This window comes from Pithys albifrons, chromosome 3, assembly GCF_047495875.1.
Source record: "Pithys albifrons albifrons isolate INPA30051 chromosome 3, PitAlb_v1, whole genome shotgun sequence".
Taxonomy (NCBI): Eukaryota; Metazoa; Chordata; class Aves; order Passeriformes; family Thamnophilidae; genus Pithys; species Pithys albifrons.
The window spans coordinates 73186893-73204178 of record NC_092460.1 but is presented as its reverse complement, the minus strand read 5'-3'; the positions used below and the strand labels follow the sequence as shown (position 1 = coordinate 73204178).

Genomic DNA, 17286 nt, shown 5'->3' with positions numbered 1-17286 from the left:
CTGCTGTGCCCGAACAGAAAGCCAAACAAATCCGGGGCTGCATCCAAAGCAGTGTGGCCAGCAGGCCGAGGGAGCTGATCCTGCCCCTCTTCTCACCCTGGTGAGACCCCATTTGGAGTGCTACATGCAGCTCTGGGGTCCCCAGCATAAGGACCTGCCTATTGGATCCAGTCCAGAGGGTCACAGAGCTGCCAAGGGGCCGGGAGCAGCTGCCCCACCAGGAATTCAGGATATCAGAGCTGGGGCTGCTCAGCCCAGAGAACAGAAGGCTGAGTGGACACCCCACTGCAACTTTCCAGTATCTGAACGGGGCTTACAGGGAAGCTGGAGACGAAACTTCCTGAATAACTGTAGTGACAGGATAAGGAGTAATGGGTAAAAAAATGAAAACGAGGAAATGTAGGTTAGGTATTAGGAAGAAATTCTTTACTGTGAGGGTTGGTGAGACACTGAACAGGCTATGGATGCCGCGAGCTGGCAATGTTCAAGGCCTGGATGGGCTTTGAGCCACCTGGCGCAGCCAGAGGGAGGTTGGGATCGGGTGATGTCTGAGGTCGATCCCACCCTTGGCATTCCGTGACTCGGACACGGCGCAGCTGCAGCGCGAGCCCCGCCCCCCCGCGTGCCGCGCCGCACGTCGCGCCCCGCCCCTCCCGCCGCGCCCCCGCCGCGCCGGAGCGCATGCGCAACAGCCCCGCCCCTGCCGTGGCCCCGCGCGCCGCCGCGCGCCCGCCTCGCGCCCCTGTCACGCCCCCCGCGGCGGGCCGGGAGGCGGCGGCGCGCGCCCAGCTGTTTCCGGCGCGCGGGCAGCGCAGGCGCAGTGCCGCGGCCTCGCGCGGCGGGTGTTGTCATTCCGGGTCCCGCCGCTCCCGCCCGCTCCGCCAGGCCGGCGCCGCTCCACGGCTCGGCCCCTGATCGGGCTCGGTCCCCGACCGTGCGCAGCCCCTCACCGGGCACGGCCCCTCGTCGGGCTCGGCCCCGACCCCTCACCGGGCGCGGCCCCTCATTGGGCGTGGCCCCTGACCTGTCTCGGCGGCGGCTGCCGGGGCAGAGGCGGGAGCCGCGAGCCGCGGTCCGGCAGGTACGGCCGCCCGGCAAGTGCTGCCGCCGGACTGGGCCGTGTGGCGTCGCCAGCGGGTCATGGGGGGATTGGGTGCCGGGGGGACACACTGAGGGCGTGCCAGGCACGCCGCGCTGGCGCGCGTGACGCGGGGCGGGCCGGGGGCAGCGGGCACGGGCCGGGCCGGGACGCGGTGCTTGTTTACGCTGCCGCTCTCGGCAGCGTTTCTGCGAAATGGCGCAAGGCAGGAACAGCGCCCGCTCACCCCCGGGGCAGGAGGCGCCCCTGTGCCTATATAGCCCGTCCCGCCGGCGGGGCCCGCAGCCCGGGGCGCGGCGAGCACTCAGCGGGACAGGCACAACGCAGATACTGTAAGTAACGATTCCGCTGTCTGCGGCAGTGTCACCTCTGCTGTCACTGTGGTGTCGGCCTGCGCAGTAGTTGGTCTGCCTTCCTGGCAGCCCTCGGTAATTGTCACAGAGACTGGAGAAGCTTGGGCTTGCTGTTTCGGCAAGTAATGGATTCGTGCCTGTGGCGCCAGCGCAACTCTAGTATGCTGTGTAAGACGCTGCTCCACTCGTCACAACTTGCTTTGCAGAGTAAGGATTATATACTGCCCTTGGGTCTTAGGGATAGGCATGTTTCGTTGAACTTTGCTCAAAGAATTGACATCCCTCTTCCCCTCTGAGGAATTCTGCAAAGGGGTGGTAATACAACATTTGAAATGTGATTTCTGCACAAGATAATTTGCTAAAGAAAGACAAATTTCTCTTTATAGGAAAAACAAGCAATCAGTTTTCTGTATGCCGCTTAATGCTTTTCAGAAGTGTCACATATTACTCAATATGGGCTTTAACTGGCCTTTAGGGAGTAGATGTTGAAATATTGGGGTGACGCTACCAAATGACCATGATCTTATTTGAGTTGAAGGTTTATCTGTCTATACCAAAAAAGTAAGTAAGCTGCAACTGCTTTAAACAACTTAGTGTTTTTTTAGCTTAATTTATTACTGTTTATGGGTTTCCATCGTTTTGTTCTTGTTTGTTTTTTTTGTTTTTCAGACAATACTATGATACGGAATTTATTTATTGAAATATATTTTCTGGAATGAATTAGAAAGCAACACAGAAAAGGTTTCGTTATTTATAAGTAATGCCAGTTCAATTATCTTTGGACGCATATTTGTTCTTTGTGATTAACCCAAAAAATCTTTGGTGGAAGCAAAGAAACAAATACCTGTGTTTATATAGACCTAAAGCCTGCTGGAGGATAAATCATGCCACACACCTGAGAGTTTTTCATACAAGTGAGCCTCGATGTAAATGGGACAGAAGCAGAACATTTTGGTATAGCAAATACGTTTACAGCCATGAGCTTTTCTGCTACAGAGTTTCTAAACTTTTAACTTCTTCTTCCAAAGGACTTACAAAGGTGAGCTTTCGCATGTCACGAATTAAGAATACTATAGAATCTGTTTCCAAGGCTGTCTCTGGCACTCACAGTGAACTAGTGTCACGGATAGCTCGATTAAAGTCACACTCAGGTACTTCGGGAAAAGCAAATAAAAGTACTGCAGATGCAAATAACATCAATGCAAATCTAGAAAATGATAAAGTCGCGGGTGCCAGAGCTCAGGAGGATTGCAACAGAGGCCCAGCTGCAAAGAAATCCACTTGCGCAAGTGAAAACTTGGAATCTGTGTTAGTAAGTTCAAGTGGCACTTGTCAAGATACTCCAGAAGTTTCAGGATCTACTAAAAATCACCTTTTTCATATAAGCTACTTTTCTACAAATTTTGGAGAGACTTACAACTTCGTAGCTGATCATATCAACTCTTATTTTAAGAATTCTGTTATGGAACAAGAGAAGAAAAGGAGTGGCTTATTACAGGACTCTAAAAGTGAAGAGAGGAATAAGCTTGATTCATCAGAAAACACTGTAATGAGTGAAGAAAAGACAGCAGATTCAGCAGCGACTTTAGCTCCTGAAGCAGAGACTCTGAGTGCTGAAAAGACAAATACGGCTCTTCCAGTTTCCACGAAAAAAAGTATTGCGAACTTTCTTTCATATCCTAGTAACAGCGTACAAGCTTTTGTAGACAGCTATATTGGTGGGCTGGTTCCCAAGTTAAGATCTGAATCAAAAGTTGTTTCACCAGAAAAGAGTAAACAACCAGAACTAGAAGTGTCTGAGAAGAGTGAAGAGGAGAAAGCAAAGGAGACCAAGACTGCAGAAGAGAGGGAAAAACTTCTGTCTCTTCAGAGAGAAAAGGCAAGTCTTTGTTTAGTGTTAATTATTTATGTATTATTCTATGTATATTTTATGCAAGTGTGTATATACACTGCAATAGTATATACAGCTTTATGTAACTGCACATATACAGACATACATAAATAAGTGTATACCTGTGTATGCACTTACACACATATGTGCACATACTTTTATTGGTATGTGTACTTACATGTAAGTACATATGTGGTGTCCCTGCCCATGGCAGGGGAATTGAAACTTAATGGTCTTTAAGGCCCCTTCCAGCCCAAAGTGTTCTATGACTCATTCTATGTACTTTGATAAATAAGTAAATATGTAAAACTATGTAAGTTTTTATATATATGCATACTATGTGTAAACCTAACAAATACATATATGTGCTTAAAAATAGGTATATATACATCTGTATACATGCATTAAAATGAGTACATACTTTTTATAGAACTACACATATGTATGTTTATATATAAAGCATGTGTGTATTTGTATATATACACTTGTGTGTGTAATATATACATATATTTAGTTCATATATATGTACAGAGAGCCCATAAATACAGACAGATCTAGTTGTGCTCTTTTTGTATTTACAGTAATTCCACAATTTGTGGTTCGTTTATGGTTCAAGTACCATGATTTCAGATTTGCCTGAAAATACACCTGAGTAGATGCTGACGTGTTTGTTTGGTGTATTCTTTCTGTGAACTGCCTTTATTTAGTTATCTAGTAAAGGAAAGATTGTCCGTTTCCAGTTTAAGCAATGCTTACTTGGAACCTGTAGCAGATCTCTAGTACAACATGCTCTTTGTTCCTTCTGAGAAATCTTAAAATAACACATTGGAATTGGTCTGGGCAAATTTGGAATGTCTCTTAGGGTAGTTTTATGTTATCTGTTTATCTTTTTTAGATTATTGCAAGAGTGAGTATTGATAACAGGACTCGAGCTTTAGTTCAAGCCCTACGAAGATCCACTAATCGAAGAGTCTGTATCAGCAGGGTTGAAGAACTGACTTACCATCTTCTGGAATTTCCAGAAAGCAGAGGAGTTGCAATTAAGGTGCAAATAGTCTTTATGCTTAGATAAAAAATAAATATCTGACAAGTAATTGATACAGAATAATATAAAACTTCATTCTTTGCTTTTGTGGACTAGTCATATTTGTAAAGATTGCAATTTGAGTGTCTCTTTTTATAACTTTTTAGCTGGTTCAGGCAGATTGGTGTGGGAACTCTCAGCAGTTTAGCTAAAGGCTCCTAAGCTTGCCGTGTTTAATTTAGAAGCATACAGCATGCTCATGTGCATAGGCAGTATAGCTTTTTCCAGTGGTAGATAAAGGTCATGCGCTGTGTCCTCTTGGTAGCTGGCCAGACAGGAGTGTCTTGTACAGTTGATCTGCATATGCACAGCATTTTCTGTGCTTGTTTACACGCTTCCTTCAAAGAGAGAAGGCAGCAAGAGTGAAGTATAACTATCAAATAAGTTCATGTAGTCTAGTCCTACTCCTTCTTTTCCCTGCAGTAAGAGGGCAGGAGGTGGGTGGTAGACTATTCTAGGAGTACTAGCTAAATCTTAGCATTTGTCAACTTTGTGCTTTTTTCCACAAGATGTGACAAATGTGTGACGTAGATTGTAGAATTTCTGGAAAAGTGACCTTTGGAAATGGAGTGAAGGCCAGGTGAATCATCTGGGCAGGGTACAGGTCAGGCATCCACATAAATACATGTGAATTACTTTCTTGTAAAGGAGTATATGCACTACTCCCATTTTGGTTGTAATACTCTACTTCTTTGTGGTAGTGTACATTTAAAAAGTACTCCATGTGAGGAAGAATTTTAATTTCTGTTATTAGTGTACTTAGAAGGCATTTCTTGTTTTGAAGCAATGTGATACTTACTAAGCAAAATCTGGCTTTTACCTATACTTAGTGTGCTACATACTTGAATCTACATCTGGCTAATGTGATGTTAAGCCAATAAAACTTCACTCCTGGTGAATGTAGCTTTCCTAGCTATTCAAAAGATTTATGTTTAACCTTGATTGTTGAATTGTGATAGGTAGTTATTTTTAGCAAGGACGTGTGTACAACATAATATTGGTGTCCTTTCTTTCCCTTCCTAGAGAGTGAAATGGGTAAATGCAGATTTGGAGGAGTTTTCCTCCAAGTTTAACTAATATTAACTTCTGTAGTTAAATGCCAAACTAGTAAATTTAAGCATGGATTCTTTTAGTATAAACATATAGTTAGAATGAAATCTTTGTATTTATCAATAGGAAAAAATAATCCCATGCCTACTGCGACTGAGACAGGCTAATGATGAAAGTCTTCAGGCTGCTGTTAGAGAAACTTTAGCTCTAATTGGGTATACAGACCCTGTGAAAGGCTGGGGAATTCGAGTCCTCACCATTGATGGAGGAGGAACAAGGTAAAACTTCTGGGGTTTTATATAGTTACAACCTTTTTCATGCTCTATCTAGAAATAAAATTTTAATTTCTCTTTGATAAAGACATGCCCAATTTATGATTTCCATTTTTGTTACATAGATATTGTTTTTGTATGCATTTGTGCTTGACTGATGCTCTGTTTGGTGCTCTGTTTGCCATACACAATTATCTTGCTCTATCCCAACTGAGTTAGCTCTGCTGCACACCAGGTACTGTTTCATGCTATAGAAGCACAAGGGTATGGTCTGTAATGTACCTCTCCCATTATTTCAGACACATTGAGTTGGGGCCATACAAACCCCACACTGAAAAGTCCTGTGCCACAGGGGGGATTATGTAGCCCTGTTAAGACCAAACTTTAAGTGCTGTGTGCTGTGGATGCAGCTAAAATCTGTCCTGAGTCTGCATCAACAGAGATTGATCATCCCTGACTGTTGAGTACTATTTTGGTATGTCTGTTCTGCTACTGTTTATTTCCTGAGTTATTCAGTATTCTTATTGGTTTAGTTACTCAATTTTAATTAGTTACAATTTAGCTAAGGTGGTCTTACAGCTATGCAAGATAAAATTGCCGTTGTGTGTGAAGGGGACTTTTGTCTTTCAGGGGTTTACTTGCACTTCAGACTCTGCGGAAACTGGAAGAACTAACTGGGAAGCCAGTTCATCAACTTTTTGACTACATCTGTGGTGTAAGCACAGGTAATTAATTATTAAGCCACAATTTGGAATATGGCTATCAATATAGTAAAAGAACATCTGAGAATAAATGCAGGTTTTACAGTTTCTGACTTAGAGGGTAAGCTGGGAAAGCACAGGTGCGATTTCTAAAGTCTTTTTTTCTTCTGGTTTATGACTTAAAAGCGATTTATAATTTTTTCAATTAATGTGAAATCTTCACTTTGCACACAGATAACAGTTATCTTAGATATTTACAGGGCTATACAGACAACTAAGGTAATGTGCCTCAGGGACTCATACTGATCAGTCATGTTTCCCATCTTTCTTAATGACCTGCACAGCAGGACAGACTGTGCCTGTAGCAAGAACTTGGATGATTTAATTTGAGGAAGTGGTCAGCAGGGTGGTGCCCTCTGTTCAGATTGGCCTGTACAGGCTGGAGAAATGGTTGACAGGTCAGTAAAGCCAAATACAAAGTCCTCCCTCTGAGGTGGGCTGACTGGCTGGAAACCAGCTGTAAAGAAAAAGACCTGGTTTTATTTGGAACAAGTTGGACATGAATCATCAGTGTACTCTTGAGCAAAGAAAACTGACCATATTGGTTTGCATGGACAAGGACATACCTAACAAATGAAGAGTCTCTGTTTGGTGATAAATGTCTAGTTTGGGGCTTCCCTATAAACCCTGAATCTGTTGGATATGTTCTTGTGCACAAGAAGCTGGTAGAGGGTGAAGTGGATGGATGATCAGGGGACTGGATCTCGTGACATATAAGGGACGGTGCAAAAATTTGGTTTATCCAGCCTAGAGAAGAGAAGGCTAAGGGGAGGCCTTTTTGCTGTTTCAGTTAATGGGAAAATACAGAGAAGATGGAGCTAGAGTCATCTTGAAGGTGCACGGTGATAGGAGAAAGGAAACAGACAAGCTGGAGCCTGGGAAGTTGTAATTAGGTTATAGAATCACCTTTTTCTTGCAGGTATGGTCAGACCTTGGAAGGAATTGCCTGCATAGGCTGAGGAATCTCCATCCATGGAGATACTCAAAACTTGGCTGAACAAGTCCTGAGTAGCCTATTGTAATTGAACCTGATGGAACAGGAATTTGGACTAGATGACTTCTACAGGTCCCTCCCAGAGTTAATTAGTTTTGTGACTTAGTGATAAATTACTCCTCTCCAGAAAGTAGGAAACTGTACAGCATAAGTTTCTCTTTAAAAGATAGTCATCTCCTTCAGAAATCATGCTAGACCATTAGCAGCATAATGCTGATTTCCAGCATAAGTGATATGCTGTATTTCAATACCTGTTTCCTTTAGAAGATCACATTGTTCAATTTTTTTGTTCTATATGTATATTCTATACAGTTTAATTCAGAAATTATATTAAATGCAGATCACCATGAGTAGATAAAATGTTTGTGTTTCCATAGATTTGCTTAATAGACCCAGTAATAGAGGAGGATGTTCAGGTCTACTAGCCAGAATTTGTTTGTAGGCACAATATAGCTCCCTGTTTTACAGTTCAAATAATCTTCAAAAGAAATCCTTAGTTAATTTAGCAGTAAGTGGCAATTTCCATAGGACATAATTTCACTGCAAAATACTTCTCCAGTGTCTTCAATCATAACAAAGCCATTTTATCTTGGATAGAGTGGCCTGGTGTTCTTAATTGGATCCCAACTACTGCCACTAACTTTAATTCTTCCCCAAATTTTAGGGTTTGTAACTGCTATAAGTCCTTAACATATTCTTTTAAATTTTGTTTACGCTGTCAAGCTTTTGTCTGCAGTAGGTCCAGCTGACAATAACAGATGACAGGACATTGCTGGAAGAGGTTGTGCATGTCTGTCAGCAAGTAGTAGCAGTTCTGTTTGTGTACATATGCCAATAAAAAGCTATATGAGTTGTGCTTTACAAGAGTGATGTGTTAAATGATAGGAAGGATGCCTCTTGTGCATTGCGCTTTTCCACTGCACTTTTTGTATTTCTTAATATCATGTAGCTGTATTGCCTTTGAGGTTTAGAAATAATCCGTTTGCTGTGAATTCAACATCGGAGAGTTTGTAGTTAGTTTTCCTGTACTTCACTGGGGGTTACAGGGTTTAAATGCAGGCAGTCACAGAGAAAGGTCACTGCAATGATGCTGTAATGGGCCCTGCATACTTGGAAACTACTCACCAAAACAGCAGATGTGTGATATTGTAGAATTGGTGCTGAAGGTTTAGAGGAAAAGTAGGTAGCAGAGGATTTGAATGACTTGGGATCTGTTGCTGAACGTTGGGTCTGTCTTGAATACAGGCACTTGGTGATTTGGCAATTATGTTTCTCTTGATGAAACTTTTTTTCAAATAGGCCCAGGTTGCCTTAAGCGTGTGTGTTACTTGTTAAGAAACTGAGACCATCAATCCACTCATGCTCTGCTCTCAACAGTGGTGGTGTTTGTGAGAGGGAAAGAGGCTTGGAAGTCGTGTTTACTTTAAAGCCATCTGTAACTTCCTGCATGTAGTTTGTTCTGCACTGTTGTATTCTTATTCTATTTCAAGAATTTGCACTTTTTAAAATTAATTTTATTCAAACCTATTGCATTTATTTGCAAATTGAAAAAATCATGGTCCTAATTATCCCTAATGCTTAATTGCATGCTCTCACAGTACTGCACAATTAGATTTAAAGGTTGTGTTTCCCTTTCAGTTTAATATATATATGAATTGTAGTCATGCCTTAACTGTTTTTCCCCACAGTTTTTTTAATGGCATTCAGCAGCCAATGCTTTTTGAATGCTGTTGTTTTGTTCCTACAAGGGTAGGTCAAAATTTTTGTTAGGCACACACTAGATGGCAGCATGTGTGAGACTAATTAAAGATGATTGCAACCAAATGTCATCCAAACTCCTTTAAACTCCCTTATTTTTAAAGAATTTTTCTAGAATTTTTCTCTACTGACTCAAGAGTTTGCAAGATAGCAAGTAATGTTGCAAAGATCTTTCTAATATCACAGCACAGATTCCTCTTACTGCTTTTTCTAAATAAAGCAGTGAATTTAATTTGCTTTTTGCCATAAACTTGCTTGCAGATATGAAATCTGCAAAAGGAAGTAAAGTCAGTTTTCAACTTCTCATAGTTATGGTCTTGAAAGTAGATTGTTTCTATCTTATATATGTCCTTTTAAAGCATGATTTGTGATGTCTCAACAGGAATTTAGTGATATAAAAGTCAAGTGGTTTTCCTGATTCAAGACAAATACTCTGCTAACCTATGACCTGCATTAACAGATAATCCATTTTTCTAATCTTACTCCAGGCTGCATTTTATATTACAAAATATTTGTTTTTCAGGAGCTATATTAGCTTTTATGTTGGGGTTGTTCCATATCCCTCTGGATGATTGTGAAGAACTGTACCACAAGTTAGGATCAGATGTTTTTAAGCAGAATGTCATTGTTGGAACAGTCAAAATGGGTTGGAGCCACGCCTTTTATGACAGTGATATATGGGAAAAAATGCTCAAGTAAGTAAAAAATGATCAGGTGAAAAATATTTAGTGTAGTATCTGAGTGCATTTGGCTTTGTTATTGCTTCACTGGTAATGCAAATTCTTAAAACAACTAGAAAGGAGTAGCATATACTCTAATTCTTTTGAAATAGCTGTTTTCATATTTACCAAAACCCTGAAAGCCTTTAATGGAATGATTTCTGTTTCTGGGGAATAAAGTAAGCTTTAATGTTAATGCACTGATTTCTGATTATATTTCTGTATGCTTGCCAGCTCTGCTTGGTCTGACTCATTACAAATTTGCTACAAATTTTACTAGCCACCTGCCATGCCTTTTTATTATAGGAGATTGTTGAGAAATGAAATTATGTGCTCTAGGAGGGATTTTTAATGTTGGGATTTTGCCCATTGTCCCTTTCTTTGTGAAGAGAAATGACCTGTAAGGATTGCAATGAAAAAAATATCCTCAGTGACATAGTTGTCCATTATATGGTATTTGTTCATAGAAATGTATGCATATGCATTAATGGCTACTCAGGAAAAGTTACTGTAAGGAATTATTTTATTACAGGTTTTATTCCTTGGTTTTATTCATCTGTATTTGTATTGATAGTTCAATTGTTCATAATTTTTAGCAGACTAATACCATAGTTTCCCAACCAACATAAGTTGGTGCTGCCACTGAAAGAACTGAAACAACCTTTTCTGAGAGAAAAAGGAAAGTGGTAAAATGGTTTTTTCTGATAAATAATAACAAGTTCTTTTGGGAACATGATTAGTGTGTTTTATGGGGTTGAAGTAGGTTTTTCTAGTCTTAATAGTGGGAATAGTTGTGCTGTCTGAGTTTTAATCATTTCACTTCTTTAAAGTGGCGAGAAAGGTTTCCAAGCACCACTTCTCTGTGCTCTTGCATATTTTTAGAAGTAAATATGTTTATCAGATTAGTATCCTGAGCTTTTCTTCTCAGATATCTGTAGGTCTTTTTTTAGAAATGAGATTTTTCTCTGCCTTCCCTCTTTTCCTCCCCTGCTCAGCTAAAAGAAGTCTTGTGAAAATCACAATAACCTTATGTGAAAGTATTTTACATGCTTTTAATTAAAATGCTATTGCTTTTTGCAGCTACATGTAGCATATGAGGTAAAGAACTCCAGTGCAATAGGGAGAAGTCAGGCAATTAATATATTATCCATAGATTAAATTAAAAATGAAATGTGCTGATCAGCAAATTACTTTTTGTTGACCTAATTCTGCAATGCGGAGGGGAGATTATATGCCTACACAACATTTTATTCAAGGGCTTCACGGAGGCTTCCATGTGGAGTGGGAGCCTGGAAGCAAGAAGGCAATAGAAAGGTTGTATAGCATCTTTTTACAGCAAGATGAAGGTCAGGTCTAACTTTTATTCATAGCATGAGGAAACTGCTTTGTTTTGTTTTAAATTTAAAAGCCTTACTTGTGCTGGGTGGTTTTTTTGTTTAAATGGTAGTTTTTTAGCCTTTCTTGAGACAGTATCTATCAACAATATACAGGCATGCAGTGTACATTCAGCCCTACCACAATGTCCATTGTGATGTTTTCTGACAGAAAGTATTCTTGCTGAAAATAATTAAGCTAATGTTACATTAGGCTAATGCTGCATGAATTTGTGAGATATGTTACAAATTCCATTTCAGAAAAGGACAACTAAATTTGGTTAACTGACTTTTTATTCAGAGTGGTGTAGGGAATTGATTTTATGTCTTAAGTATATTTCTGTTTTAACTGTTACGTATTTCTTGGGTTGCAGTTTGAGGAATGGTTTTAATCAGTTACATTGTGGAGAAAATTATACTTGCCACATACCAGACTTATGTAATGCCATATTCAATTGCATTAGTAAGAAGAACCTGGATTATAGTTCCAACTTTTCTGTTTTCTTTTGACCGTTGTCGCATATACAATTTTCTTCTTGTAGACTGTCTTAAGAAACTGCTGGTGGAATTTGGTGAGCAGCTGGGGGTTTTCCCAAGCTAGCTAAAATCCCATACTGGGAATTTATAGTCTTGAGAAGCAACCAGTCACTGTATGGAGCATAGAATAAAAGTTATATTTCTCTCTGGTAGGAAAATGGATAATGCATGTGTTTGGGAATGCAAGTAAATAGCCAGTATTTGTTTTGCAAATTGAACGCTGTTTTCTAGAAACTTAGATGGGCAACACCTTCTGTACCAGCCTGTGCTATAAATGTCTGTCCTGTAGGTTTGGTAAGGTTGTTGTCATTTTCTGGTACTGTTGTTATTGTTAGAGGAGGGTAAAAGTTACAGTTTTGCTTTTTGCATTAAATGCTCTTTCTGCAGAGTGTTAGTTGCATCATTGCTGCAGCCCATCAGAATGTTTCCTCAAGCATATGGTCAGCAAGATGTTCTTTCATAGCATTATTGAAATAAGTGTTGCAATATTAGTGACCTGAAGCAATGAAAGAGCGAGAGAGAGAGAGATTTGTTTAACTAGGTCATGTCTAGAGGACATGGGCACAGACAGGCACAAGCAAAGTAGACAAATGGAAAAAGAGAATGGCAAATGAAATTATGTGTAAAGTAATAACCTGTGAGTGAAAAAATGTAAAATGCTTACAGGATTTGAAGTAGCTTTAATACCAAAAGTGATTTGAGTGTTGTTATGGACAGTTTAATGAAACATCTGTATTCTTGTGCTCAGGCAAGAAGATTGTATGTGACAGTTGGGATTGAAAATACAGAAAATATTACAATGCTGTTATATTAATTCATAATACAGTTTCATTTAAAATGCTATTTACAGTCCAGTTACCCCATTTTAGAAATGGTTTTTTGCAAGATTAGTAAAAGTAGCCAGTGACCTAAAGACAACACACATAAAGACATTATGAATCTTTATCATTAAAAAAAGCAAACAAGTTAAAGTGGTAACTTGAGATACGTAAGAAATCTTGAGAATTACCAGTCTCCTCTTTTCTTTGAGATCAAGGGAGTATTCAATAAAATTAGAAGACTTTCTTTTTTAATGAAGTATGTGAAGAAACTGTGAAATTAATTCTGCTGTAATTTAGTTCAAGAAAATAATGTAACAGTGAGGCTTAACAAAAACATTTATATAACATGCAATTGGAGTATTAATGCTAGCAACAGAATTAAAATAATTTGGGGGTGATGTTAAACTTTTCTCTTTAGACCTTAATGCCTAAAGTTGCATAGTAGCTGAAGGGATTTCTTGTGCCTATTCTGAAGCATCAGTTCCTGGCTTCCATAAATACAAGATGTGAGGAGATAGTTACTCAGTTTGGTGGTTCCTGTAATTAAGCAGTGGAGGTTACACTTATGCATTTTTTTAATCTTTGCATTCAGGGTTTGGGAAAAAATACCTAATACAGGTATTTCAGAAGTAGATGAAAGTGATGCAAATCAGTAGATGTCTTTGATATTTTATTTCTGTTAGTCTCATCTCCTTTATTTCTACTTCATGGTTTGCATGCCTTCTTCTCCTTCTGTAATCAGTTAGTGAGTACAGGTGGCACTCTTCCCCTCCTGGCTGGTGACTTTGAGACTGGAATTAATGCATTTATAGGAAAAAACCAAAATAAAACAGTGCTACTGGTATAAGAATTGTACCAGCAGGAGTTTTCTACCATAGGACTGGAAACTGTCTCCCTTCCTTCCTCCCTCTCAAGGGCATGTACACAGCCATCCTTCAAGCACAGGTACCTGCTAGTGGAGCAGTAAATTGTCCTGGCTACAAGTACGGTCTATTGTCTGCCTGGAGGGCTGCTGCTATTGTAGCATTAAAGCTTCTTTTCTCTTCTGACCTGACTAGGTCGATAAGGGTATTGTTTTTAACAATGGAAGCACCACCTACTGTCACAGGGGTGTGAGCTGTAGACAGATCTTGGAACACCCCCATATGAAATATTCTTACTTAAAAAGTATGGCAATAGTGCAAACAGTGTTTGCAGAATAAGGCAAATGCACCACCAGTGTCTGGGTGGGCTTTGTTCTAGAGAAGGAAGAAAATTTGCAGATTTAAAGGACAGCCTGTTTTTGCAGTCATTATGGATGACCACCAACTCTGTAAGAGTGTTATACCTTTACTATAAGCAAATCAAAGTTGAAACAGATGCTGAGGTGAGATTGTCTAGTATGGTAATTTGCTCCAGTCTCTACTGTGCAGGAGGGCTGTCTTCCAGTTAGCATTTGGTATACTGACCCTAATGCTGATGTGATGATGTATTGCAATTATGACCATTCATGAGATTTATAAAAATGTATGCATGTGAAAAAACTTTGCCTCAAAAAGGGATATTATATGCATATTGGATTAATGTTACAGAAAATTACATGTAGATGTTTTAACTTTCTTCTAAGTCATGTGGAATGACATCTTTCCTTAGCTTTTGTTTTTACAGAAGAGTAATTTTCATTTCTATTAAACTGCTTAATAAGGATGTTGGTTTTTTAATTCCTAAATGTAACAAAGTCCTTTATCTAACTAAGTAGCTGAGTAATCCTAATGATTTGTGGTTGAATATATGATGAAGTGAGTAACTTGAATCAACACCTCAGACACTCTTCAGATGTATTTCCAACAGCCTAGAAGGTTTGAAATGTTGGTCCATTGAAGTCAACTGTAGAAATCTGATTGTTAAAGTGAAATTCAAGCACTGCTTCTTTTAAATGCAAAGGTCTCAGAAATACGAATGATAAAAACGTGTGTCTTGTTCATGCTGAACTGATGGAGCATTTTAAGTTTTGTACACTTTTTTTTGTAGAGAAAAAATGGGCTCAAATCTTATGATTGAAACTGCAAGAAAGTCCAAGTGTCCAAAGGTAAGTATAGTTTTCTAAGGTAAATACTAATTGTCTATTTCTCAAGTACTTCTAAGAGTTCTGAATAAATTCTATCCCTAGAAGAACACTGGATAAACAGTATGACTCGTGATACGGTCTTTAGGCTTCCATATGCAATAACCCAGGCTTTTAAAAGATAAAAATTAATTAGATTCTCAAACTTCTGCATCAATTTCTTGTATTTTAATCCTACAACTTGGAATATATTTCAGAGATGTTAAAAGCCTTGTAAGCATAGAACTACTAGGTCAACATTTTGAGGTTGTGCAAAGCTTATTTTTTCCATTTAAGAATTCTAGTGTCTGGAGATCTGGTTGTGCCAGCTGTGATCTCTGTTACTGTGTTGTGAGAGGACAGGGTTTCTTTTCGTTTTATTTGGGGTACCCGGTGTTCTCCAGGCACATACTTAGGCCCAGAGATCTCTTCTCTTCCCATATGATAGAAAAGGCACCAAGTCATTGGAAGGGTGTTAGATACAGCAGCAGCACGAGAGTGAAAGATGAGAAAGCATGGCTATTTTATTTTTGGTGAAGGATAGGGTGTGAAGAAAGAAGAGAAATATAATAGGACATATTTCAGAACAATCTGTAATTAACAGGTGTTTTGGTATCATAGCACTATATTCATTGCTTTACTGTTAAATGGAAGATATTCCCATTTTTCTAAACATAGAAACATGTGCCTGACTGACTGCGTTCCCAGTCCGTGTCTAAAACAAGGACATGAAAAGGCTAGTGTGGTATGTTACTTTCTGAGAGAGAAGCTATCCCATATTGACTTGAAAGTTATCTTTGAACCAGGATCTTTGGCTTCCTTCCATGTTCTTCAGTAATAAAATGTGAATATAAATAGAGTTGAAACTAGCTGTTCCCAGTAATTGCTTTGTAGTGCTCTCACTGGTGGCACTCTTTACAAGACACAGCAAAATCAAAATAAGGCACACAGTTGTGTGCACTGCTTCTGTTAAATTCATGGCAAGATGGATTTTTCCAGAAGGTGCCGAGCACTTGACAACTTAGACTGCATCATAAAGTAGAAGAAGACATGGGTATTGGCAAAAATAAAATTAAACATCTGTTTAATAAGTTTTCTATTAAATTTTCTGAAGTTATTTTTCTTCCTTCTTCTAGTAGTGCTTAGAACTAAACCTTCTTTTTGAAAAAAAACAGAAAACTTACCCTCCATCAAATGGTGTAGTATGAACCAGGCATGTGTTTTGCTTTTACATTGTCACATAGAAGTTGTACTTTCGTTTTCTTTTGTATAAGGATGAATTTACTGTGAATAAAATTATTTAAATTAAGTAGCTGAAGAACGAAAATGCATAGAGTGATATCACAGCATCAGCTGTGTTGAGTAACATTTCATGAAAACACCCTACTCTGTAAAATAGCAAACAAAACAGAACTGAACACCCACTTGGCTGCTGAAGAGTGTTTTTCTGACAGTGCCAACCAGACTGGCTGCAACACCACTAGAAGGTCTTGCACATTCTAACACTGACCAATAACTGCAGGAACTTTCACCTTGTGATTATAGCTGCAAGATGCTTTTTTTTTTGCAGTCATACTTTTTTTTTAATGCAAATACCATTTTGATTTCTTATTTAGATGTACTCATCATGTTTTCTGTTACTGACATTTCAGTGTCGTTATAAAAAACCCTGAAAGACATACATTTGATTCTTTGGCTGTTTGTATTTTTTTTTTCTTTGGGAGAGATTCTTTCTGCAATTCTTGAACTCAGGTTGTATTATTAAGTAATCATTTTCTTGAAGAAAGAAATTGATTGACAGTTCTGACGTTCATTGAATGGCATTGTTGCATTGCTGATTACAGACTTCTGAGAATAAAATACTATTCCTAAAGGCAAAATATTTTAAAATCATATAGTTGACACCAGCTTTTTGTTTAAATATCATAGATATTTGTAGAAACAGAGTAGGCCGTGGAAACAATTTCAGGTTAAAAAATAGCATTTTGTTTAGGGAGTTGTAAGTTTTTGTTTGGTTTTTACTTTCACTTTTGAAAATTTAGGTAGACATTGTAAAAATGGAGTAAGTAATTCACCTAGTAAGATTCTGGAGATACATTTAATGTATAAATTAAATTTCGTGTTGTCAGAAGCTGTCATTGTCATACTATTGTTATTATCATTATGTGTAACTGATTCTGTTCCTCCTCCTCCTCACTAGGTAGCTGCAGTAAGCACCATTGTAAACAGAGGAACACCTCTGAAAGCGTTTGTGTTCAGAAACTACAACCACTTCCCTGGTGTTAAGTCCCATTATATTGGAGGCTGTCAGTATAAGCTGTGGCAGGCCATTAGAGCATCATCTGCTGCACCAGGTTACTTCCAGGAGTATGTTTTGGGCAGTGATCTTCATCAGGTAAGTTGAAGTCTTCTGCTTTAGTAAATATTTTCTAATTTTATACCTGAGGATAATAGGGGTCTGAATCAAAACTAAACAAATAAATTGGTAGCA

At 39.2% G+C, this 17286-nt stretch overlaps 1 protein-coding gene across 2 annotated transcripts in view; it reads left to right on the top strand.

The window, feature by feature from the left end:
* The first annotated feature begins 809 nt into the window (after positions 1 to 809).
* Positions 810 to 17286, top strand: part of PNPLA8 (patatin like domain 8, phospholipase A2) — a 35666-nt gene continuing 19189 nt past the window's right edge. The window contains exons 1-8 of one of the 2 annotated variants that reach the window (XM_071552407.1): positions 810 to 1081; positions 2122 to 3331; positions 4239 to 4388; positions 5604 to 5755; positions 6380 to 6474; positions 9786 to 9957; positions 14723 to 14780; positions 16996 to 17190. In XM_071552407.1, coding sequence (XP_071408508.1) covers positions 2213 to 3331; positions 4239 to 4388; positions 5604 to 5755; positions 6380 to 6474; positions 9786 to 9957; positions 14723 to 14780; positions 16996 to 17190 — 1941 coding nt within the window. In that variant the 5' untranslated portion in view covers positions 810 to 1081; positions 2122 to 2212. Of the gene's footprint in view, positions 1082 to 1126; positions 1432 to 2121; positions 3332 to 4238; positions 4389 to 5603; positions 5756 to 6379; positions 6475 to 9785; positions 9958 to 14722; positions 14781 to 16995; positions 17191 to 17286 lie in introns of those variants that run through there. The other variant, XM_071552405.1, reaches the window with a different exon arrangement.